The sequence below is a fragment of the Pleurodeles waltl genome, chromosome 2_1 (genome assembly GCF_031143425.1).
Source record: "Pleurodeles waltl isolate 20211129_DDA chromosome 2_1, aPleWal1.hap1.20221129, whole genome shotgun sequence".
In the NCBI taxonomy this organism is placed as follows: Eukaryota; Metazoa; Chordata; class Amphibia; order Caudata; family Salamandridae; genus Pleurodeles; species Pleurodeles waltl.
This window is the reverse complement of record NC_090438.1, coordinates 341,037,745-341,062,901: the sequence shown is the minus strand read 5'-3', so window position 1 is coordinate 341,062,901 and position 25,157 is coordinate 341,037,745. Positions and strand designations below refer to the sequence as shown.

Here is a 25,157-nt window from a genome sequence, read left to right as displayed (position 1 = left end):
TTGCTCATGTTAGAGCTGATAGCGTTGTAAACTCCTAACCCGACTTTTCACCTATCGGCAAAAGTGTATTTATGTAGGTAACCCGAAAAAGTGCAATTAACTGTGTAAAGCGCTCGACTTCTGCCAAGCGAAATAGCGCTAGTAAAATAGAGAAAAAGTAGTCCACGAGCCGGACAGAAAACAGCGAGCCTCGCATGTTTTCTGTAGTTGGTTGAAGCACTCCAGGAAGGCTAGGCACCGGAAAAGGCATGAAGTGTGCATGCCTTCGACTAATGAAAGCAAGCAGATTTTAATAGGCAAGCCCACAAACCAATGAAAATCACTGACGTGATGTTGACAGGGCTCCGAGCCCTTTTCTGATAACTAAAACGTCTAGCTGCGTACGCATGCGCGAGCGCATGCGACGCAGGCTCGACCCTAAAAACATAAAATCAAGAACAGGGAACTCAATAGCAAGAGAGTCATCCAGTGATGAGCAAAGGAATGACGTAAAGTTCATTCCATATATTGTGTTACTCACAATAGGACTTCAACAACAGATATGTGTCTGTAGGCAAGACTTAAAAAAGTGAAAAAAGGAAAAAATAAAATTTTCTCTACATGGGTAATGGGACAACCTCTTCTCTTTCAAGAGAGGGATAAAGGAAGGATGAGGCTTGCCACAGAGTAAGAAAACCTCAGTATGTCTTTATCCGGCTGTTCGGGGAGGCCGTAGAGTACAATTGCTATCGAAGGGGGCTCTCGTCAAAGCTGAATGGGGGAAAGGGTGTGCGATGACCTCTTGACAAAACCAGCCTGCTCAAGCCTTACGGGAAGCCTTTGGATGGAAGAAGAGGCTGGTCAGTGACTATTCTCACATACGCAAAGAACAATGCGGGCCCTAGAAAGTAGATGCAGCCGTGAGGCGTTGACTGCATGGCTCATGCTATTGCTGAGGAATTTCTATTGGAACTAACCAGAGCCACGGCTAAAATGAGCGGACCCTAATTCCAATCCAGCTTGTGAGCAGTCACTGATAATGCCACTTTGCCTGCAAGAGGAAGTAGACAGCCACTTAGGACACTGTTTTACCCGCAAGAAGGATTGTTGTGGGCAAGTTAATACATGACCCAGAAGGTGCAGTAGTTGCATGTTGAAAAACACTACCTGTACCATCCACATTCTTAGGGTTGTCAGAAAGTGGGTGGGCTGTGGTTTCAAACTTAGAAGTTATTGCACATGGGCTACAGAGACCACGCTCTACTGGAAACAGTACCTTTTTACCACAAAAGAGAGTACAGGAAGGAGGGCTGCTGCCATAAGGTACTTGGTGCCTGTGAGAAATTAAGTATCTAGTTGAAGGGGTTTAAACCCTAGTCAAGCAGCAAACACAATACTTGTCAGGGTGAATGTTAGAAATGGGATTCCTGGTTGGCTGAGGTATTCACCCATGCCAGGGAGGAACCACCACGCTAGTCAGGGTAAGTTAAGTACACACTAAATATAGCCGGTGCCCACACTCTGGTGGTTTGGCACATAGCAGTTGGGCGTATCTAAAGAGGCAATGTGTAATGTTGTCGTGCAACACACACCCAAACACAGTAACACAATGAATACACCACAAAAAGAATCCACACAGGTTTATAAAAATAGCTGTCTGTATTATTAGCAAAACGAGACCAAAAGATAAGAATACAATATGTGTTTTCCAGATATGTACATTTAAAGAATGTCAGTAACTACAGTGCTCAGTAGTTCTTGAGTGTCATAGGAACTCTCATTTTCAAAGCGGTTTTTTTTAAGTAGGCAAAGAGACAGGGTGTTTGCAAGTTCTGGAGAAATGGATAGGGCAGTTACAGTCTCGCCAACCGGTTCATCCTACCTTATGCAAAACAATAGAAGAATGTGGAACAACTCGTCCACTGCCAGGTCGGCTATCAGTCCCCAGCGGGGATAAACGCAGCAAACCCTTGGACGGTCCCTCGAAACTGGGCTGCAAGGGCAGACTCCACCACCTGTCAGTGAGAGTGCGGGGAGCTGCAAGGACCTCCAAGGTCTGATGTGAACCAGTACATGCTCAGGGCGCTGGGGAGAACTGAGGAGAGTCCCTGGTGTCTGATAGTCAGGAAGAGAACCTCACGGCGATGATCTTTCTCCTGTCCTGACCTCTCAGCTCAGGATTGCTGCAGAAGCACTGTGCTGAATTCCAGCTTTGTCAACAGCGACTCAGGTGGATCTGATGTAGCCATTGCACTCTGCGTTCACCGGGCAACACTTTTAAAGGGAATGCAGCTGACCCACTCTGCACACAGCCTGAGGTGCCACTGTCATGTGGAAGCTCTGCTTACAGGGCGGTGAGGTGTGAGCATGGAGTGCTGATCTCTGCGAGTGGAATGGCTTGGTGACTTGTAGAGTGTAGTGCTGGGCCTCCCAGGGTGAATTGCTTATCTTTGGAGGAAAGAGGCATGTATTCTTGGCAGGTTTCAGCTGCCGGGTTCAGGGTCACATGGCAGTGCTGTTACAGTAAAAGCATTTGATGGCCCTGAGACTTTTAGGAACTGGGGGCAAGGCTACAAGCCCTTGAAGATCACTTGGAGGGAAGACTGGATCCTGTCCAGCAGAGTCAGTGAGCACTAGGCACCAGGGAAACAAGCAGAAAAGCAGTCCTTATAGAAATGCAGTCCAGTACAGGCCTTTAAGCAGCATAGCAGTCCTTCTGGCAGAAGTTCAGTTCAAGGTTCGGACGAGTCAGATTTCAGGGAGTCAGAGACCCAGCACAGGTACCCAAAAGTGCCTTTGATGTGTGGGTGACTTCGAAGCTGCTCTCCCAAGTGCACAAGTATCCCTTCCAACCCAGTCCTGTCTGCCAGGCTATCTGTGGGGGCTAAGCAGTCCTTTGTGTGGCGTCAGTGTGAGTACCTCCTTCCAGCCCAGGAAGACCCATCACTATGCAGATGAATGCAGATGCATTTAAATGTCCTGTGTTTTGGCTGTCTAGAGGGAATGCAAAAATGTAGCTGTCACCCAGCCCAGCCCAGACGTATATTGGAGACAGACTGTCAGTCACACAGAGCAGTAAGTGCAGAGAAATCCCCACTTTCTAAAAGTAGCATTGCTAAATTAGTAATGTCAAATCCTACTTCACCAGTAAAGAGGATTTGTCATTACCAGTCCAAAGATATGAAACATGAAAAAGCTACTCCTCTCTGATAAGGAATTACAGGTTAAAATAATATTAAGGAATTCCCAAAGCTAGACTATGAGAGGGATAGGCCTCATAGTGGCAAAAAACTAAATAGGCAGTTTGTCACTACCAAGACATGTAAAACGTAAGAGTACATGTTGTAACTTTTACGTACAAACCACCCTGTCCTTAGGGTTACTTAAGACCTACCTTAGGGGTGACATATGTATTAAAAGGGGAATTTAAGGCTAGGAATTGGTTAAGTAAATGAATGCCAACCAGAAGTGGCAGTAAGATGCACACACAGGCACTGCAGTGGCAGGCCTGAGATAGGTTTGAAAGGCTACTTCTGTGGGTGGCACAAACAGTGCTGCAGCCCACTAGTAGAATTAACTCACAGGCCCGGGGTACATGGTATACCATTTTACAGGGGACTTACAAGTATCTAGGTACACCAAACAGGTGTACACCAATTACACACATGGTTAGAGAAGGGGGCACATACATTTTAGCACCAGTTAGCAGAGGGCAAAAAGTTTGGGGTAACCCTTCAGAGATGGCCATTTTCCAACAGTGAAGCATAAGCAAACCCCAAATTACCCTTTGCTTAATCCTCTGGTAGCTTGGTGCACAGCAGTCAGGCTTAACTTTGAGGCAATGTGTAAAGTATTTATACAGACTTCAAACGGTACTAAAGTGAAATACAGCACATGAAAAATCCCACACTACTTTAGAAAAATAGAGCAAAATGTAATAAATACATCAAGACTGAAATGACAAAAATACAATGAGTAGAACCAGAGATATGCAATTGTAATGATTTAGCTGAAAATAGGGCCAAAAACCCATGTGCCACTCACAGCTATCTGGTTGTGCAAGACAGGGAGAAAGTCACTAGTTCAAGCTGACCACGATGGAGCACAAGTTGGATACAGGGACCAGGTTAGCCCAGCTGAAAAGTTACCTTCTCAGTATAGCGCAAAGAGTCCCGTTCATGGTGGAGAGGGCCGCGAGGAGCCGGGAAGAGATCCTGATAGCAAAGAGCTAAAACAAACTTCAGGTAAGCTACACTAAGGCCCCAAGTGGCCTCAGTGAAGCTGAACTGACATTTTTGGGCTCTTCACGAGTGAAAATGGGTCTGTTGGCATCAAAAGCTTGTCTCTTGCATTGCCCGCCATTGCGATGTTCCGTCAACCCGATCCTTCACTCTATAGCAGTGACTGCTCACGGGGAGTACCTCTACAAAGCTCTGGCCTGACTTTCACAAGGACAACTTGTCCTTTGTCCTGCAGCGATGACTGTCCGCAACTCCAGGCTTGCTCTGTGCGCTACATGGACGACCATCCATAATGCTTCCCTGCTCCTCATGTCTCCGTCTTTGCATTTCAGCTTTTCAGAAATAAAAAGCGAAAAGGAATAAAATTAGGCAAAATATAAGTACATTATCTGTAGATTACCAGCTAAAACTATATTATATATAAGGAGAAATAAATGTACTGGTTTCTCGCATCAGCATATTGCGCTAAGATCTAAAGTGCTTTGTGTACAATTCTATTTGAGGGGTAATCTCAATTAGTGCTATCTTCATTCTGTATTTGACACTTACGGCTTTCCACTTTCAATTTTTTTTCATGGTGCACTCTTTTGGGAATCTTCAAGGTGTAATTAATCATCAAAACACGTGTGGTGTTTTCTCACGAATGAGGATTAGCACTAACCACACATATATCTCATTTGAATATATCCTTATTCTGGTCTACATGTATTTTTTTTAACAGCCTTGAAAAAGCCCTTGGCTTGCATGCTGCTATATGGCGCAACACGTGTTGGCAACTTCACAAGTTTAATCTTTTAAGCTGGAAAGGTATATGGAGCTAAAATGAGAACTGAATAAAGGAATTCTTTGTTGAAATAATTTTGCTGGAAGACGTTTTCAATTACACTCAGGGAAATATAACATCTTAACTCAAGTGTTTTAATTAAAAAAGTTTTCTGATTCTGGAGGATATATTCACTTTGTTTAATAAAACTGTATCGTTAGCGCTCCATGTAAGAGATCATGTTTTTTTTACTTTTTGTATAATAATCGTACTATTAATATATATAGTGATAGCAGTGAAACGAAACTCCGAGTAGAGAAGATATGATGCAAGGTTGTAGACCAACTTGCTACCCAGCTTGCTAAAGGTATTGCCTTGATAAAAAATATACGTATATGTAAATAGACAGAGTTCCTTATCCTGCTCCCCAGTCATCCCAGCTTGCGGCCTAAAGGCACTGCAGCAGGTCGTGATTTGTGCCTTTGATTCTGATGCTCTGTTGTACGCTCTGTCAGCACTCTGTCACTTCCTTGGTAACCTCAGGGGATAGAAGTACAGTACATAAAAAGAACTAATGTAATTGGCTGGTTGCAAGGCTGGATGCTCCCATGTGATGGCATTCGAGTCAGCTCAGAGTGCAGAGCACAGTGTCTTCCCCTGTAACCGTGTGGGGGCTGGCAATACAGTGCAGTACTTAAAAAAAAACAAGTGTCACCAGCTACTTCCAAGGCAATCCCGCCTGTGGTCGCTACCGCCAATGCCAGAGCCAGCTGGATTCACTGCCTTAAAGTGCAAATAGACTGGTCAAAGAGCAGAAATAAGTCCTTCATGCTCGATGTCTTCTTTCGCTGGAACTCGTGGGCTAGCAATAAAGTGAAAGTGCAGTATTTGTGCTAGTGAACTACACCTAGTGCTCCCTGCTCCCAAGAGTCTTGTGTGTTGAATGGGATGGTTTCCTGGCATAAAGGCATTTTATATGGCCTCCGTAGATATATCTTAATTTGTATCTGCGCCTCACAGTCATAGTCAGAGAGATTCACTTTTAGTGTGGTGGCATTTTGCCACCCTCCCAGTTGCTCTGCAACAAGCTTCCTAGTAAAAAATCCTTTGTTTTTAAGTCGAGCATAGCAGCCCCCAAGTGGTGCTTTTCTGACATGTTGGTATGTATCTAGGCTTTTAACCATGCCCACCGCACAACCATTACTATCACTCATTCATGGACTTGCCCTTCAAAAATCCTTTATTTTAGTTGGTAAATGCTTTACGTTTGTCCTTCCTTCGGGTGGTTTAGTCACGGCCTGTTACATGGCTAATTGCACTTTTGCCGATACGTTTGACCGCGAGCGAACTTCTTTTTCCTTTTGTGTGCTCCTTCACGCTGATGCCGTTGCGCTTTGAATCAGCTCATTTATGTCAACTGTTTTACTTTTCATTTTCAATTTATGTGGCAGAAATGTCCGGTTAGGAGTTTACAACGCTAATAGCTGTAACTCCAGCAAATGCGAGATCCTTTGCAATGCAAATGCTTGTTATACCTCTTGCTGAGTGTCTGATACTGTGACCCTAGCAAGCCACTCCTATATGCTCTTGGCTCTACTGAGCCTTGACCCCTATGTTCTGCCCTTTTTTGCTTATTACTTCACACCTTCACCATGTCTGTTTCTTTCCATCCCAGATGTTTTTACATTAATATGTCTTCCCAGCTCTCCACAGTGAGCAACAGTTGTGGATTTGGGCAACCCCTACAAACCGCAGCAGTGGCAGTATGCGGAGCTCCCGTAAAACAAATTTGGGGAGCTGGAATTCTTAATATTGTTTTTTTTTTACAACTTAAGTCCGATTAGAGTTTCATCACAATATATTTATTGTGGGACATGATTGTTACTGAAAATCTACAGTTTGTGAAGCTATTAAAGGCATAAATAATGTGGAATCTGTGAAGAATGTTTTGTGTGTATAAAGTATTGCGCGTAACACTATAATGTATACATTTACACATACTGTGTAATTTGGTTATGGTCTAATTATATTTTGGACTGCATGTTGTTACTTTATTGAAACAATGGAGAACAATGATTTCTATTTTCTACATGCTTACCTATGTATCTTTCAAGCTCATATAGGTTTCCTTCGTTATTGATTGGATTTCTCTCTGTGAGTGTTGTGGTACTCAAGCTGTCACCAAAGTCTTTTGCAGGCTATAAAGTTAATGTGGCACAATGAAGCCACTGAATGTACTATCGGAGGTTGTTTTGAGATAGATTTTAGTTCTACCTTTTCCTGTTACAGGTGCCAGTGGAGGATTCACAATAGTACCTAATATGTTTGTGTCAGAGGATTATTAATGAATAGCCTGTTTCAACATTATTTTTGTTATATGAAGGCAAATAAATCTGCAGCGCCTGTTGGTATTCAGCAGATATTCATGTTTCCCAAGGAACAACAGTACATATTGACCTACTCATACTTATTTTAGATGTACAAGCTACTATGCCTTCTATAAACAAATCTTTATGAGAACTTAAAAAAAACAGGTTAAAATATAGTGGTTCAAAGGCTAAATTCTACATGTAATGTTTCCAAGCTATACAAAAATATTCCCAATTCATAAAGATTTTTCCATAAGTCTACTGAGGAGTTAAATGGTGGAAATTCCAAAAGGCCCCTATTGCACATGTGTAAGTGTTGTGTACGTAGGGGCAATTTACGCAACATTTGTTTATCTTCCACATTTGTAAATACCACCTACATGTGAAGAAGTGTGCGTTCCTGAGAAAAAGTCAGGGAGTGGGCAGAAAGTGAAATGTAAGCAAGTGAACACCCTCTCAATTATATTTTTGTAGGCATTGACAGCTGCATTAAGTTTTCCACTCATACTGGTAAATACAAACTTTGACATCAATATCCGAGGAGGAGCCGCTGGTGAAGGTGTTCTAGAAATACACGAGTACTCCCACTTTGTGTGAAAGAATGAAAGGTCATTTATTGAACTATCGTATCGTAATGAAATTTAGAAAATGAAATATTATATGTCACATTTTACTATCTCCTCTGCATTCAGTTTGTGGAAGCTACTCAGTGCGGATGCTTACGGAGTGTGCCAGGAATTTCAGAGAATACCGGGGGTTCTGCTTCACAAAGATTTTGATGTAACTTACTCTTGTAGAACTTCTGCTATTCCCCTGAATTTCAGTAGTCTAGGTATCTACTCAAAGAAAAATATTTGTGAATCAGGCGCTATGAATATATATATGTTCATGTTTCAATGTTCATAGGATGTGTACAACTGAGTAGGCTGATTTTGGGAATCCACTTCTCACTAGTACATGCTGACCAACTAAGGTCCTTTGACATGCATGGTGAAATGTATGACTCCTGCTATCTTTTAGGGCAATATGAGAATATACTTTTGGAGGATGAAATCAATACCTTTCCTTTAAACAATAAATATCTATCAAAGTCACTATTTTATTAAAAAAGGACAGAATCCTTCAAGATGTTTCTTTTCTCACTTCATTTAAATATTCCTTCCATGTTGCATTCTCAAATTAATAAAAGTATATTAGCAAAAACTTAGAAAATAAACTAACCTAAATTATAGTAAAAAACTAAAAGCATAACAATTCAAAATGTTAAAACATGTAAGTTAGGAAGCAAGATAATTCCAAAAACATCTCATTGCCTGAAACTCGAGCTAAAGGAATGGATATAAAATATTTTGTTGTGGCTTACTGTTGAATTACCCAGGGATACTTCTGAGTTCCAGGAAACGCTTGGTGGATTCCACTGCTAATACTCAAAACTCTGCTCACAGAGAGTGACAGAAACTCTGAGCACATGCTTTTCATTAGGGAAAAGGGGGACAAGAGTCAGAGAAACACCAAACTCACCACTCCTGCCTTCCCTGATCTGTCTGTCTCCTGCTCTTATTGGTTTGATCTATTAGAATACCCCTAAGCCTAACAGTAGGCAAAGATTATACACAGACATGGGTCACAAGCCCAATGTGCCACAGGATTAAACCTATGGCTCACTGGTGAGATCCAAATAGGCGGAAACCAGTATGGAGTTATTTGTTTTCATGTCTGGAAAGGACTTGGTCAGACATATTGGGCTGCATTTTTCATCCTTGCATAGGACCAACACTGATTATAAAATTGCTGGTTATACTTAGGCATAGTGGGCAAAAACCGAGGGATATGAATGAGTGATTACCAATGGATGAACTAAGTAGGAATCAACATCCAAAACGCCGCCGCCAGACTGATCCTTGACCTACCCCAACACTGCCACATCTAGCAACACCTACGTACACTGCACTGGCTCCCCATAGAGAAAAGAATCACTTTCAAGATCCTCAACCACGCACACAAAGCCCTCCACAACACTGGACCAGCCTACCTGAACCAGCGACTCAACGTCCACATACCCCATAGGTCCCTAAGCGCAGCCCAGCTCTCTCTTGTAGAAGTACCCTGCATCAGGAAAACCAGAACAGGCAGCACCCTCCCATCACTTCATCCAGATTTGACGAAAGCTGACACAGCAGCCCATAATGTTACCAAGCATTTGCAATGCAGTGGGTATCGCTTTTGCTCAAGTTAGAGCTATTAGTATTTTAAACTCCTAACCGGACTTTTCTTGCCACATAAACTGAAAAGAAAAACAGTTTCACATAAGCGAGCCGACGGCCAGCATGAGCGCGAAGCAGAGTCACAACAGGAAACAGAAGTCTGCTCACAGTGAAACGTATTGGCAAAAGTGCAATTATCCATGTAACAGGGTCGATGTCATGCAAAGAGCTCGATTACTGCCCAGTGAGATCACGCTGCCTCCGAAATAAAAAGGTAATCTAGAATTCATACAGAAAACATCAAACCTCATATGTTTTCCATAGTTGGCCGGTGTGCTCGAGGAGGGCTAAACACCGGAAAAGTCATGAGGTGTGTATGCCTTTCACTAATGAAATGAAGTGAATGTTAAAAGGCAAGTACACGAACCAACCAAACTGATGGGCATGGTTAAAAGCCCATAAAGAGATTACACTAGGGACACAGCAATTTGCGCGTTTGACCCTAACAAAGTGTCAATTTGAAAGTAGCATGGAGTCCACTGGGCCGCTTTTCCCGGATGAAGCATGTGAGGTGACATTCTGAAGGTGGAGGCAGTCTGTCACATAGAGGTTTCATTTTATGAATAGGTTCCTGTTAGAAATGGGGTTTCTGGTTGGCTAGGTTATGCACCTCAGCCAGGCAGAACCCACCCACTCTAGTCAGGGTAAGGGAGTTACACGTCCAAGATAACCCCTGCTCACCCCCTTGGTAGCTTGGCACGAGCAGTCAGGCTTAACCCAGAGGCAATGTGTAAAGCGTTTGCACAACACACACAACACGTGACGCAATATCCCCACCACAAAGGAAACACAACACCAGATTATATGAAAATATACTGTATTGTACACAACGTAAATATTAGACCAACATCACAAAGCAGAAGTATCCTGCTACCTTAGCAGTTGTCAGAACGTTACACATTAGTTACTCTGCGAACTAGCAGTAGTCACAAATAACACACAGGTTACTCAATATTCTGCAACATAAGCAGTAGTCAGGAAACACGTTATCACATTAAAGCACTTGTCATAAGAATATCATGAAATGCCCATAGTAGGAACATTAGAAAACACATGGCAAGTTAGAAAAACATATTAGCAAGTCATGCCCATAAAAGGAACATTTGCATACATATGTAAAAAATCATAAAACGCATGTAGGTAATATATGATTCAATAAAAGTCTGTAGAAAGAACTTTGGATTGTAACTAAATTGGTCCTTTAGACAGTACCTGGTTGGATAAAGGCACCTCCAGTGCCTAGAAGGCGAACAATGGGGCCCCCGGCGCTCCTTTGCGCGAAACAGGGGCCTCCCTTATCCTCTGGGGTCAGAGGAGGGCGACCTGCACCTCCTCTCTCTTATAGACGGGCCCCTCTGGGGACATGACTACTGGGGGCCCCCAGGCTTCAACCGGCCCTCACAGCGGGAGACAAAGCCAGCAAAAACAACTTAGGGCAGGAGGGGGGTGCCACGCACCCCCTCCGGTTTAATGACAGGACCCTCCGGGGACCCACGATCTCTGGGGCCCCCCCGGGCCTCCACTGGCCCTTCCACAAAAGGGGGGGCCGCAATAATGCCCGTTTTAACTACCAGCCGAAAAGGAGCATCCTGCTCCTAACGCAGAGGCCAGGGGGATGCGGGGAACTCCCTGCGCCTTCCCCTGGTCCTGCCTGAAGCCACAAGAAGATCGGACCCCTCCTGGGGCCCGAGCAGACACTCGCCCGCACACGATGCGGTGCACAAGTGTTCTTCCAGCTTCCCGGGCCGCCGCAGTGATCTTCTCAAAGATCGGAGGCGGCTGGTGCCCCGGGGGCCCTCCAGGGAGCGGACGGTACCCCGGGGGCACTGAAGAGTGCGTGAGACTCGCACTCTGTAAATATCGGACGCCCGGGCTGCGGCAGTGATTCGGGGCATCAAAAAGAGCGCTTTTCAAAGCGCCAAAGCCACTCTTGAAGCCTGGGCTGCGGCGGTGATCATTTTTAAAGGGGCACAATGCAGCAAGGAGCCTACAAGCTCCCAAGGCTCCATACGCGCGCTGCAATCGCATTTCCCAAGAAATGGATGCAGGGGTCAGGGGCCACAGCACCCTGCCCTGGGGAGCAGAATCTTAAGACAAGGTCTCCAGGTGGAGGGCCCAGTTACAGGCCAGCACAAGGGAAAAGCAGCAAGTGGCAAGTCCTTCACAGTGACCAGGCAGGTCAGCGTAGCAGCAGCAGTCCATGGCGGTTCCTGGTGAGTCCTTTCAGCCTTTGGTGTCCAGTTCCAAGATGATTCCAAGAGTCTCCAAATTGTGGGGAAAATTCCCCTATACTTATACTCAGTCCTTACAATGTTTTGCAATGGTAGGGAGAGGAGGTTCCAGCTAGTTACAACTGATTCTGGGAGTGCCCCCTCTCTCCTTTCAGTACAGGCTCCAAACATCAGTGGGGGGTTAACAACCCTATTGTGTGAGGCCAGGGCACAGCCTTTACAAATGTAGGTGTGCCCCGCCTCTCCCTTCTCTCAGCCCAGGAAGACTATTCAGTATGCAGATGCACCTCTGTGACACCTCCTCCCTCCCTGTGTACAGGCTGTCTGAAAACTATGCACAAAACGCCCCAACTGTCGCTCTGCCCGGACGTGGATTGGAGTCAAGCTGAAAAACACCAGAGTCATAAGCACAGATAAATGCACACTTTCTAGAAGTGGCATTTCTGTGATAGTAATAAAAAATACACCCACACTAGTAAGCTGCATTTATTATCACCATCACAACCATACCAAACACGCCTACGCTACCCCTCATAAATCAGACAATACCCCTACACATAAGGCAGGGCATTTCTAATGCAATCCTATGAGAAGGCAGCCCTCACAGTAGTGAGACACCAAGTTAGGCTGTTTGTCACTATCAGGACAGGCCATGCAATATGGCACATGTCCTGCCTTTCTACATACATGGCACCCTGCCCATAGGGCTAGCTATTGCGTACCTTAGGGGTGACTTACATGTAGTAAAAGGGGAGCTCTGGGCCTGGCAAGTAAATTTAGATGCCAGGTCCCTGTGGCAGAAAACTGTGCACACAGGCCCTGCGCTAGCAGGCCTGAGACAGGTTTGAAAGTCTACTTCAGAGGGTGGTGCAAGCAGCGCTGCAGGCCCACTAGTAGTATTTAATTTACAGGCCCTGGGTATAGAGATAACACTGTACAAGGGACTTATAGGTAAATGAAATATGCCAATTAGGTTTAAGCCAATCACACCAACTTTAGATGGGAGAGCACCTGCACTTTAGCAGGATAGGCTCTTCCCCTTCCTGCCTGGTGGTGCAGGCTCATTCGCTTTTTTTTAGAGACATTGGGACAGGAGGAGGGAGGAGTAATGGGAGTGGAGGTTGAGGGAGTGTGTGTGGACGTGTATGTCTGCAGGACTTGGGTGCAGGTACATCAGCTGTATGCTGATGTGAGGTGGATGGCTTTTGGGTGTGTGAGTGCTTACGTTTGTGTCCTTTAAGAGGGGGGACAGACAGGTTGGAAGAGGACAGAGGGGACACGTGCACGGTTGTTGAGGAGGTGTCTGTCAGAGAGGTATGTGTTCGGCTTGGTGTGGTGATGCTAGTAGTGGATGTTGATGTAGTGCTTGCAGGTGTGAGTGTGGACGTGACTGGGAGGGAAGTGGTGGAGGAAGAGGAGGTGGGGGAGACACTGGAGGCAGTGGATGTTGTTGTGTCTGCAACTGTATGGTGTTTGTGTGAGTGCTTGTGGGATGAAGAGTGGTGCCTGTGTTTGCATGTGCCACTATTGGGTGTTGTTTTGTGTGTATGCTCGTCTGTATGTGTGCCTGGGATGGATTGGGGTTGAGGAGAATGGGAATGGGAAGTGGTAGCTGGAGGGGGGACGGTAGAAACAGGGACAATGACTGCCATAAAAGAGGAGGTCAGAGCGTGAATCGATCTCTGTTGGGCCGCCAATCCACAGTGAATGTCCTCCAAGAATGCATTGCATTGCTGCATCTGGGATACCAGCCCCTGGATGGCATTCACAATGGTTGACTGCCCTGAAGAGATGGATCTCAGGAGGTCATTAGCCTCCTCACTCAGGGCAGCAGGGCTCACTGGGGCAGAGCCTGAGGTGCCTGGGGCAAAGGAGATGCCCTCCCTCCTGGGTGAGCAGGCACAGGAAACTCGCTGAGGGGCTGCTGGGAGGGCAGTGCTGGTAGGGGGGTGGCAGATGTACCTGCAACTAGGGTGGTCACAAAGGTGTCTGCCACCACCAGGGAGCTCTCATCGGAGGAGGTATCAGAGTCTGTGTTGTCTCCTATAAGTCTGCGCCATGGTGCTCCCCTCACCCTCTGTCCCACTGGTTCTCTCGGCATTGGTGAATTCTGCCTCCTGGGTCATGTGTGATGCAGCTCCCTCTGTTGCAGTGCCCCTGCTCCTCTGCCATATGATGCTAATGCACACAAAGACAGGATGACAAAACAAGAAAAGGGGAGAGAGAGAGAGAGAGACAAAGGATACACTGGGTCAATGACTGCACCAACACCACAGTTGGCATACACATCACCATCACACACAGGGAACAGGCTTTAGCACTATGCATTGAACTGCCAGGGACATGGCTATTCACTAAGGCAAGATGAGGACCACACCTCACCAACTGCAGCACTCCTGGGACCCATGATGCCCTGCCTGAAATGGACTGCTAACAAGCTAGGTCACCTGTATTTGCCATACATCCATTATCCTTCAGATGACCCACGCTGCAATGTCTGGCCTGGCCTTGGGGCACCGACTAACACACATCCACCACCTGGATACCACCCCACCAGCCAAATTATGTATTGATGCCCACTGTACTCACCCCCTTGTGGCTGCTGTGATGCCCTCAAGTGCCCATCCAGCTCAGGGTAGGCCACCGCTAGTATGCGAGCCATCAGGGGGGTCAGGGTCCAACGGGCACCCCTTCCTTATTGGAAGGCCATCCCCAGCTGGGCCTCTGCAGTCTTCTGTACCGAGCGTCTCAGGTCCTTCCACCGCCCTGCCTGCCATAGATGCCCAGGGTCCGTACGTCCTTGGCGATGGCACGCCATAATCCTATCTTTTGTTTGGCGCTGACCTGCAGAGGCAATACAGACAGGAAAACATCTTTAAACAAACAGTCCAGCCTGTCACAAAAATGGCCCACCATACCAGTTTCCACACCATTGGCACACACATAGGCCAGCGCACAACATGTACACTGCCAACAGACAATGCACCCACCCACCCTTACACAATGCTTACACACACATCTCCATTGATCCTTGCCACATGCATCATGGCCAAAGTGTACTCACCTGTTGGTCTGGAGGCGCATGCAGCTGTCTGTAATGGGGTAGGACCCCATCCACCAGTCGCTCCAACTCCTCTGAAGTGAGGGCAGGAGCGCTTTCCTCAGTCACAGGGGACATGGGAGGTTACAGACACAGGTCACAGCAGCACACCAAGTGTAGGTCTTCTCCTGTCAGGAAACAAGTGAGGACTGTCATCCAACTGGGACCCCCCCGCTTGTGCAATTGCTATCAGTGCTCCATTTCCTGGTGACAGGTTCTTTCCAAGTGACAGTGGGCTTAGCAGCAGGAATGCCACAGCTAATGTTCTCAATCGTGCTGGCAAGAGTGTTGTCTGCCCTGATAAAACACATGTATAGCTACATTGCTTTCCCCCAGGTGGAAGATTTGGCCACTGTGAAGGCCAGAATCTATGCAACGGGACATATCCCCAATATTATTGGGTCGATTGACCGGACACTTAATGCATTTGTCGCCCTCCCGCCAGAATGAACAGTTGTACAGGAATCGTAAAAGTTTCCACTCCATGAATGTGCAGATGGTGTACCTGGCGGACCAGTACATCCCCCACGTCAATGCTAAGTATACTCTGTCGGTGCATGATGCCTTTGTCCTGAGGCATAGCAGCATCCCAAATGTGATGGCCCAACTATTGCTAATAGGTGAGCCGTGGTGCCCACCCAGGGTATGTTAGTGTATGCCTCTGGTGTTAACCTCATAGAATTGTGTGTGGCTAAATGTTGTCCCTCAATACCTATTGTGGCTGCTGACCCCTGTCAGGAGTGCCAGGACAAGGGCTAAAGAACATCATAATAAGGCACATGGGTGAACCAGACGAATCATCGAAAGAACATTCAGCCGCCTGAAGGACAGGTCCAGGTGCCTCCATCTGACAGGTGGATCCCTGTGCTACTGCCCCGAGCAGGTCTGCCAGATAGTGGTGGCATGTTGCACAACCTCACCCTCAGGTGCCATGTACCTTTTCTGCAGGAGGAGGAGACAGGAGATGCCCCTGTGGCTGCATTAGACCCTGATGACAGTGAGGATGAAGAGGCTGAAGATGAGGATGAGGACAACAGAATATCAATTATCCATCAGTACTTCCAATGAAACACAGGTGAGACAGTGCAACTTCACATTTCTTTGACTATTGGTGCATTAGGTGTGGCTGTGGCATGATGGCATTTACTACCTTTGACCTCTACTTACTGTCACCTATGGTTTATCATTTTACAGATGTTGGTGCTATGACAACTCTGTACTGATGTGCTGACTACAGCCAGCTACAGGTCATTATCTCTATGCTCTCAGAATGTACAATTCATTTGCAATAGATGTAACTGTTTCCATAAATACACTTTCTCAACACATGACATACAAGTATTCGAGTTGTGTTCAAGGGTGTTTATTTTAGTGCTATCAAATTGAGGGAAAAGTGTAATGGAATGGGGTGAGGATGGAGGAGAGTCCAGGGTATTGTTCCAGTCTGTTTGTAGCACAGGTGCAGTGTCCAAGTGGCCATAGGAAGGGGAGCAACAGCAATTTAAGGTGGACAAGGTGACTGAGTGGGACAGAAGGGGGACAATCAGGAGAGGCTAAGGGCCAGATGTAGGTAAGTCACAAATTGCGACTTGCAATTTGCGAGTCATAGCGACTCGCAAATTGCAACTCGCAATTCGCGATGCAGAAAGGTGCCTCAGACACCTTCTGTGACTCGCTATGGGGTCGCAAAGACCCACCTCATAAATATTTATGAGGTGGGTCGCAGTTTGCGACCCCATAGCGAGTCTAGGCACTCACGTGGATGGTGGCCTGCTGGAGACAGCAGACCACCATGTCCGTGACTGCTTTTAAATAAAGCAGTTTTTTTTTCTCTTTGCAGCCCGTTTTCCTTAAAGAAAAACGAGCTGCAAATAGAAAAAATACCGAAACCTTTTTGTTTCTTTTTTTTTCAGAGCAGGCAGTGGTCCATAGGTGCCAGCACCCCTGCTTTGGAGATCAGGGTGGTGTTTATGGCCTGCAAGTCCTCCCTGATCCCCTGATACTGTCCTTCCTGCAGCCGCCTGTTCTCCTTCACGTTGTCAAGGATCTGGCCCATTGTGTCCTGGGTATGTTGGTAAGCTCCCAGGATCTTGGAAAGTGCCTACTGGAGGGTCGGTTCCCGGGTCCTGTCCTCCCCAGGCACACAGCAGTCCTCCCCAGGTCCCTGATTGTCTTGGAGTTGAAGTGTGGCCTGGGGTCCCTGTGTAGGTGGGCACACTGCTGATTGATGTGTCCTAGGGACAGAGTTCTGGGTATGCTGGGCAGGTGCTGTGGTGTTGGATTCTGATGGGGAGGCTCTGTGGTGGTCTGTGATTGGGCTTGGGTAACCGGCTGTCCAGTGGTCCCTAATGGGCCAGGTAGGTCATCCAGATCCAGAAGTCCAGAGTTAATGTCATCACTGCGGGCATCTTCTGTTGGGGGACTGGATAGTCATGGCACCTCCTCTCTGCTGACATTGGATGGGGTCCCTGTGGGGATGTAACTGATGTATTATGCTTCATGTGTATGGCATTTGTACAACCCTGGCTTCCCCTCTATCGTTGGTGTTGCCCTGCCACCTTTTTCTTGTGTATGTGATGTATTGTAGGAATGTTAGTTTCCCTATGCTGTGCATGCTTTAGTGATGGGTGTCCATGTAGGGCTGGGAGGGGTGTCCATGCATTGGTATCGCATGCAGGGCTTGGCATTGTGGTTAGTCATATCTGTAGGTGCAGTGTGTGGGGTGGAGTGGAGTGATGGGAGTGAGGGTGAGGCTGTGAGATGGCATGCAGGTATGGGGGTAATAAGTAGCAAATATTGACTTACCAGTGTCCAGTCCTCCAGCAACTCCAGCGAGTACCTCAGGATGCAGTATTGCCGGTACTTGCTCCTCCCATGCTGTGAGCTGTGGGGGAGGAGGTGGGTGTCCACCCCCAGTCTTCTGTATGGCGTTCTGGTGCCTTGCTTCTATGGAACGTACTTTTCCCCGTAGGTTGTTCCACCTCTTCCTGATGTCGTCCCTTGTTCTTGGGTGCTGTCCCATGGCATTCACCCTGTCCACGATCCTCCCCCATAGCTCCATCTTGCTTTAAATGGATATCTGATGTACCTATGCTCCAAACAGCTGTGGCTCTAACAAGACAATTTCCTCCACCATGACCCTTAACTCCTCAGTGAAATGGGGGTAGCTTTGTGGCGCCATGGGTGTTGTGTGGTGTGTGTTGGTGAGAGTGTGTTAAGTAATGTGGTGGGGTGTGTAATGTGAGGTGCGTGAGGAATGTATGGATGTAAGTAGTGTGTGTCCAGTTGTCTAATTGGTCTTGGTGTCAGTCTGGCGGCTCTGATTTGTAATCGTAAAGAGCTGTGAGTAATGTGGGTGAGTGTTTTATAGTGGTGTGGGCAGGTGGGTGTGGTGTGTCTATGGGTATCAGGTGTGCGTTTTTGGTATTGGCCAATGTGGTGTTGTTTTGCATGTGGGTGTCCATTCAGAGCGTGGCAGTATGTAGCGCCAATGGTTTACCGCCGTTGAATGTCCGTTGTGGTGATTCGTGAGTCATATTGTGGTGGGCTTTGTTTTGTTGGCGTAACAGTATTGGTTTTGGGACCGCCACTTTATCTCTGACCTTTGGTCTGGCGGATTTGTGTATGTGGCTGTATTATGTCAGTTTGGTGTTTGTGTGTCATAAAATGGAGAACGGATATTGGCCACTGTGGCAGTATGTTGGCGGCCGTCAGCATGGCGGTAGGCAGCATTTACTGCCAATGTCATAATGAGAGCCATAGTGTCTGTGTGTGTACACACATACACACAAATACACAGAAACACATGCACAAACACACATATTCTTATGTTTAGTAACCTGGGGCTTGATATCCAAAACTATTTTGTAAAGCGTGCAATTTGTACAATCACAGGCTTTGCGACTGCAAGCATGTTTAGGAATATGAAAAAATTAAAGATGAGTCAGAAAAGTAATTCTCACTTACACAGTAACTTTTGCAGAACTTCCAAATCACAAACAGGAGGATGATAAATGGATATCCGCTCTCTATTCGCTATGAATCAGTGGCTGGTGACTGCAATTGCAGTTGCAAACCATTGATCTTTTGAGTTGGGGTGGTGATCTGCAAAGTGGAAGCATTCTCGGGACAGCTTCCCCTCTGAGGATAGTGTGAGGCAGACTTGAAGGATCAGGAGGAAGTTGAGAGGACTGCTCTCTGCTACTCCCTTAATCATTAATTGAAAGTGATTTCTTTTAAGCAGCCCTGATCATTTAATGAAAGGGTTGCTTTTATAAAGTGTGTTCATTTCAAATGAATGAAAACACAGAGAGTAAAGTCTGCTGTCCTTACAGGCTTTCATCCTTGTTTTTGCATGCATTCGCAGGGGGCTGTACAATGTATCCTGCCTAGTTAAAGTTCGTTAGGCAGGGAGTTTTGTAACCTACTGAGAATCCACATTTTCGACGTGAATGATGAGTAGATCAGTCACACAGCAAAATGAAGCCCAGGTTGCAAATGAATTGGAACTTCATACATCGTGCTGCTGATTTCCCATCAAGTAACCTGTTGATTACCCTCAAAATGCATTGCTGACAGTTTATTCGCTAGACATCAGTACAGCCTCAAATATCTTTTACTAGGTTTAATATGATAGGGGTGTAGCAGGGACACAAGCACCGGTTGGTAGTAGAGCAGAGCACCAATTTTATGCAGCTGCACTGCCTAAATCACATACAATAAATTAGTAATTTCTATGAGTTAGTGGATGAGCTGCAGACCAAGAATGTGTAGTGGTTGCTGTTTCTAATACATGCAATCTGCAGCTAATTCACTGTCCTGAAGACATTCTAAGTTAAATATATGATCTTTTTCAGTGGAACTGCATAACATGACAGAAGTGCTGAGCTCTGTTCTAACTGTTGGCCCCATTTCTTGATACTCCCTTAAAAAGTTAGGGCAGATAATGGATTAGAGACGAAATGGTTAGAAAATAATTCACAACTTGAAAAAACCTACACTTTTCTCATATTGGAAGGAATCTATTGCTGTAATAATATAGGTCTATCAATAGGCACTATATTCTCAGCATGCATCAGTAGTAAACAAGGATACCTTTACTGATCATTCAAAAAGTGACAGTTGTCCCCCCCCCTCGGAAGTGACATCACATCTGTTACCAGGACTTCTGGTGACGCCTGGGAGCCCGCCATGGAACTGACGTAGGTGTAAGTGAGTCATGTGTGTTGTGACATGGTGTGATGATGTGTTAGTTATGTGCATTGATGCTGTCCCTTGTGTCTAGGTGTATGTGTTGTGTAAAATGGCGGTCATGCAGGTGTGTGCTGTGTTTATGCGCCTAACAGGACAAGACTGGGCATGTTCATGCCGTCAGGATGGTTGGGCTGCTGTGTACCTCCTCAGAGGGAGGTGCGGTGGAAATACAGAGCTCCCACCCACCCTCCCCGAACATTGCATAACCTAGAGGGAATGTACAATGGTGATCTTTAAAAAAATAATAATAATCTTCAAGCCCACAGGCACAGAAAGGGTTAAGCAGGGTGTATATGGACATAGAGAATGACCTTTAAAATCACAAGTAATAGTTACCTAAGAAGGGTAGCTGTGTCTAAGGGGAAGATAAGTGAGGCCTAATAGGCCACGTGGGGGTCTTCAGCCCGATACGTAGTTTCTAGAGGAGCTGCTGCTCACCGCCCCTAGTATCTTATCTGGAATGCTTGTTACTGCTTACGTCAAGCAATGAACTTTCAACCTATGTTTTAGAAAGTCATAGGGCCAGATGTATCATCACGGCCCTTTGCGATTTGGAAATAGCGATTTTTAAGAAATCGCTATTTCCGTCTCGCAAAGTGCCATGTATCACATTTGCGATTCTGTAATATCGATTTCTTAAAAATCGCAAATGCTATTACTGAATCGCAAATTGCGATACCGGCCCCATTCGCAGCTATGGGCCTGTTGGTCCATATCTGCTAATTTTTTGCATTTCCAAAATTGTGATTTCTAAACCAGAAATCGCAATTTTGGAAATGCAAAACCCCAGGGTGCTGCGGGGCTAAGGCCCCCTCTGCTGCACCCCAAAATGTTTTGGGGGGACATGTAAGGTGCACACATGCCAAAAGGGCATGTGTGCTTTACATGTACAATTTAAAAATGCATTTTAAATGCATTTTTAAATTTTGCACACGGTTACCACCAAGTTCAACTTGGTGGTAATTAGCGATTCCTAAATGCCAAAATCGCATTTAGGAATTGCTTCATACATGTGCTAAGTAATCGCAAATAAGGAATCCTTATTTGCGATTTCTAATTTAGAGAGTCGCAATTTGCGACTCTCTAAACAGGGTCGCAATTTTAAGGAATCGCTATTTTAGCGATTCCTTAAAATTGCGTTCAGAATGTATTTCATACATTCTGAACTGGCCTTTTGCATTCGCAAACGGGCATTCGCACCATTTGCGAATGCAAAATGCTTTCATACATCTGGCCCATAGTGACCTATACATGCTTAGCAGATGTCAATGTAAAAAGTGGTAGCCCCCAGGTGACACAATCAATGGTTGAAGCAGACAGGGGCTGTCAAATGAAACCCTAACACAGGTGCTAGCTCCAAACTTCCCAGGACAATGGCAAAACATGATTAGCAGATGTCATAGTATGAAGGGGCCCAGTCTCATGGGGCTGCAGCAGTCAAGGAGGTATGTTGCTTTTTGTAAGATGCCACAATAGCCAGGTCTAAAAAGGTAAAATGGATGTGGGGGTAGGTGTCAGGGGTAAGAAACATAAAAAAAGGAGAGGCAAGCAGATGGTAAAGGAAGAAATGAAGAACGATATCTTAAATTTGATTTGATACTACTTATGGTTTTCTATAGCACAGGAGTAATCTAAGAGACTTAGATTGTGTCACAGACAAAATATGAAGAGGTCACCTTCTGTTTACAGGGGTCATAATAAAGCACAAGTATCAGGTAGTTTCAGTCAGGTGGCTACAGCATATGAGTTGAAGTCAAAAATGTTACATTTAGAGATCATTGTATGATGAGACTTTATGCAGTCTGCTAGCTCTGTTTCTTTTAACATGATGGATATTCTTTAAGAAATATCATCATTAGAATGAAAAACATATCTCGCTTCGCGCAACATATAATAAGACTCATGCTCCTATTTGTTGTGCAAAATCTTCAACAGTGTTTGTAAATGTCAGACACAATTTAGACATTCTCAAAGCTAGACCTATTGGCTTTGTCAGTGTTTGTTCAGTACAAGTTCAAAACGGATGTCTGCTATTTCCAAAGACTGTGTCCTGTTGAAGGACTAGGGAATTCCTTATGTACTGTTTATTTTTTCTGTCTGTTGTACAGTTTTTTTTAAATTGTGGCATCTCTTCTGAATGTGTACAACTTCTATGTTGCCTTAGTCTGCTTAGAGTAGCTTTTAAAAGTGTTGGGTAACTTGTATTACTGACTTGTGCACTTACAGAAGTTCATACACCCCTTCGAGTTCTTCTTTATTGCACAGCGTATTAATAATATGTGCAAAGCATATCATAGTAAAGCGTGCTCAGCCATTTTGTTTTTGACCTGTAGTGCTCTGTTTAAAAGATACCATCTAAAAAGTGGTTTTGAAACCTGTAGCATTCGAGTCCATGCTTTTGTCGTGAAACATTTGAGAAAACTTTCCCTGTGCCTTCTCTCTGCCATCACACCGTTTTCCTCCCTAAAAGTGAAGAGCCCTGCTGGCTAGTACTTGCAGAACATACTGGTCATTCCCACAAATACTTGCATACCCAAAATAACTTTCTAGATTAGGGCCAAAGCCGTGCATGAAATAAGTGTTAAGAAGCTAAACCTCGTACATACTGCTTGTATTGTTAAATCCCAGCAGTGTTTTCTATATTATGTTTTCACTAATTCCACTTCTTTGAGTAGGTCTGAGGTTTTACTAAAGAGCAGAATCCTTTATAAAGAGGCAGAATATATAGTCCGCGTCCTATCAATTTAGACAATGCATAGCCTTTTGCATAGGCCAGCAGACAATGATTTAAATGGCTCTGCTTTCAATGTATGTGTTGGCGATTGAAGAATGACAGTATAATTTAAACTTACCTACAAAACATCCCACTTCCCAAATTATAGTTGATCATATGTACAGACTAGAAACCTTAGCCCTACTAAAATACTTGGATACTGGGATAATGGTGAGTCCCATTCTACATGTCCAGTATCTGCTTAGGTGACCTTCAGAGTTGAGTGAGTGGACAAAAGTTTATGAGAAAAAGATTGGTGTGACCTGGGAGCCACACCAAATAATTGCTGAATATCAAAACGGTAGAAAGCTTTGATCGGCTTTCCTAGAATAATCATTCATTTTCTGCACCAACATATTAAACATTCATGTGTCTCTTCCTGTACCTTAAGTAGTGTTGGTGCGGTACTGAGGGGGGTACACTCTCTCGGCTAGTCTACAATAAGTGTTCTTTATCCACTTCTGTTCAGAACACACTTGGAGTATCCTTCTAAATGGTTAACCTTTTGATGCTATTTGCGGTAAGCATTTTTAGGTTTCCTCCTTCCACTCTAGGTGTTACAATATTGTCCATTCTTAGTCTGCTTCTTGGGATAAGCATGTATATTCTCTTACAGGAAAACATTAATATACTGTTTCCTCAGGGGCAAGCCTTCTGTTCCTGTTAGGACAACCATGCTTGATTTGCTTCTGTTGGATAAGCATTATTTAACCGAGTTCCATAAGGCATTTTTGATATGCTCTTGTTGGCTACTACTTGTAGTGTACTTGCTGAGTAAACATGTTTGGTGAGGTGCTGTAGAGCAAGCATTTAAGGTTTGCTCATGTTGGGTGAGTTTTCTTAGCTGCTGCTGTTAAGCAAACATTGCTGGTCTGCTCCTGTTGAGCAACCCCTCAACACTTATGCTGCTCTTTTTCTGTTGGACATTTATTCCTATTACATAAGCATTGTTGGGCTGCTTCAATAGACTAAGCAGTCTTGGTCTGCCTCTGTATGAAAATTGTTTTTAAATTGTTCTAATTTGCTAAGCATATTTATACTTGGTCCTCCTGTGTTAAGCACACATTATTGGTCTGTTCCTGTTGGGTAAATAGAACGGGGCTGCTTCTGTGGGGGGTAGGCATTGTTGATCCTTTCCTAAGTAATAGGTATTCTTAATAAGTGTAGTAAACAAACCATAATAATCCTTCAGCACTCTGATGTTTCTAAGGGTTGTAAATGTTGTTTTCCAGTTTCATGATACTCTAATTATTGACGCTGGAAAGATGGAAGACTGAGTGGGCCTTGCCAAGATTCTAGCTCATGGTGTGCAAATTACAGCAGTTGTGAGCTGCAAGTGTTTCCCTCGTTGAGACGTCTTGCCTTAGCCTGGTGGTGCAAGGTCAAGTGCTGTCTTTACTGTGTACAAAAAACATCCCATTCTGTTGGCTTAACTGTTTCAGTTGTGTAGGCATTATTGGTCTGATTCTGTAAAGTCTGCTTCCATGGTTGAGTGTTATTGGTCTGTTTCTGTTAAGTAAGTTATATTTCTTCCTGTATACTAAACCTTTAGGATTTGCTTCAGTGCGATAAACAATTGAGGACTTTATCTCCAAATCCCTACATGTGAATAGTATTTGGATAATTAAAAAAAATAGTGTTGCTCAGAAGAAACACACCCTCGGGTAGGTTGCTTCCCCGCCGCTGCAGCTCCACCTGCCCAGGCCCCTGCCACTGGTCTGTAGGTCCTAGGTTTTTCCTTTGCACTCCGCTTCTGATTTCTCCATTTTCTCTCCTGTTGTGCTTCTCTATTTCTCCTTTGTCTCTCCTGTTGTGCTTCTCTATTTCTCCTTTGTCTCCCCTGTTGTGCTTCTCTATTTCTCCATTTTCTCTCCTGTTGTGCTTCTCTATTTCTCCTTTGTCTCTCCTGTTGTGCTTCTCTATTTCTCCATTTTCTCTCCTGTTGTGCTTCTCTATTTCTCCTTTGTCTCTCCTGTTGTGCTTCTCTATTTCTCCATTGTCTCTCCTGTTGTGCTTCTCTATTTCTCCATTGTCTCTCCTGTTGTGCTTCTGTCTTTCTCCATTTTCTCGCCTGTTGTCTTCTGACTGCTCCATTTCTCCATTTCCCTCCTGTTCCGCTTTCCCGCTCTCCCGCCTCCCGCTTTCCCGCCGCTGCCTCCTGTGCGGCCCCGCCCCCGCTCCCAT

At 45.2% G+C, this 25,157-nt stretch overlaps 2 protein-coding genes across 3 annotated transcripts in view; both read right to left on the bottom strand.

Moving 5' to 3' along the window:
- GPR174 (G protein-coupled receptor 174) overlaps window positions 1-25,157 on the bottom strand; it is a 178,922-nt gene that overhangs the window by 95,067 nt on the left and 58,698 nt on the right. The window lies entirely within an intron of this gene.
- Window positions 320-25,157, bottom strand: LOC138259699 (octapeptide-repeat protein T2-like). The gene is made up of 2 exons (XM_069207593.1): window positions 24,632-25,157; window positions 320-417 (listed from the first exon to the last, which is right to left on the bottom strand). Exons 1-2 carry the CDS (start codon window positions 25,155-25,157, stop codon window positions 320-322), a joined length of 624 nt encoding a protein of 207 aa, XP_069063694.1.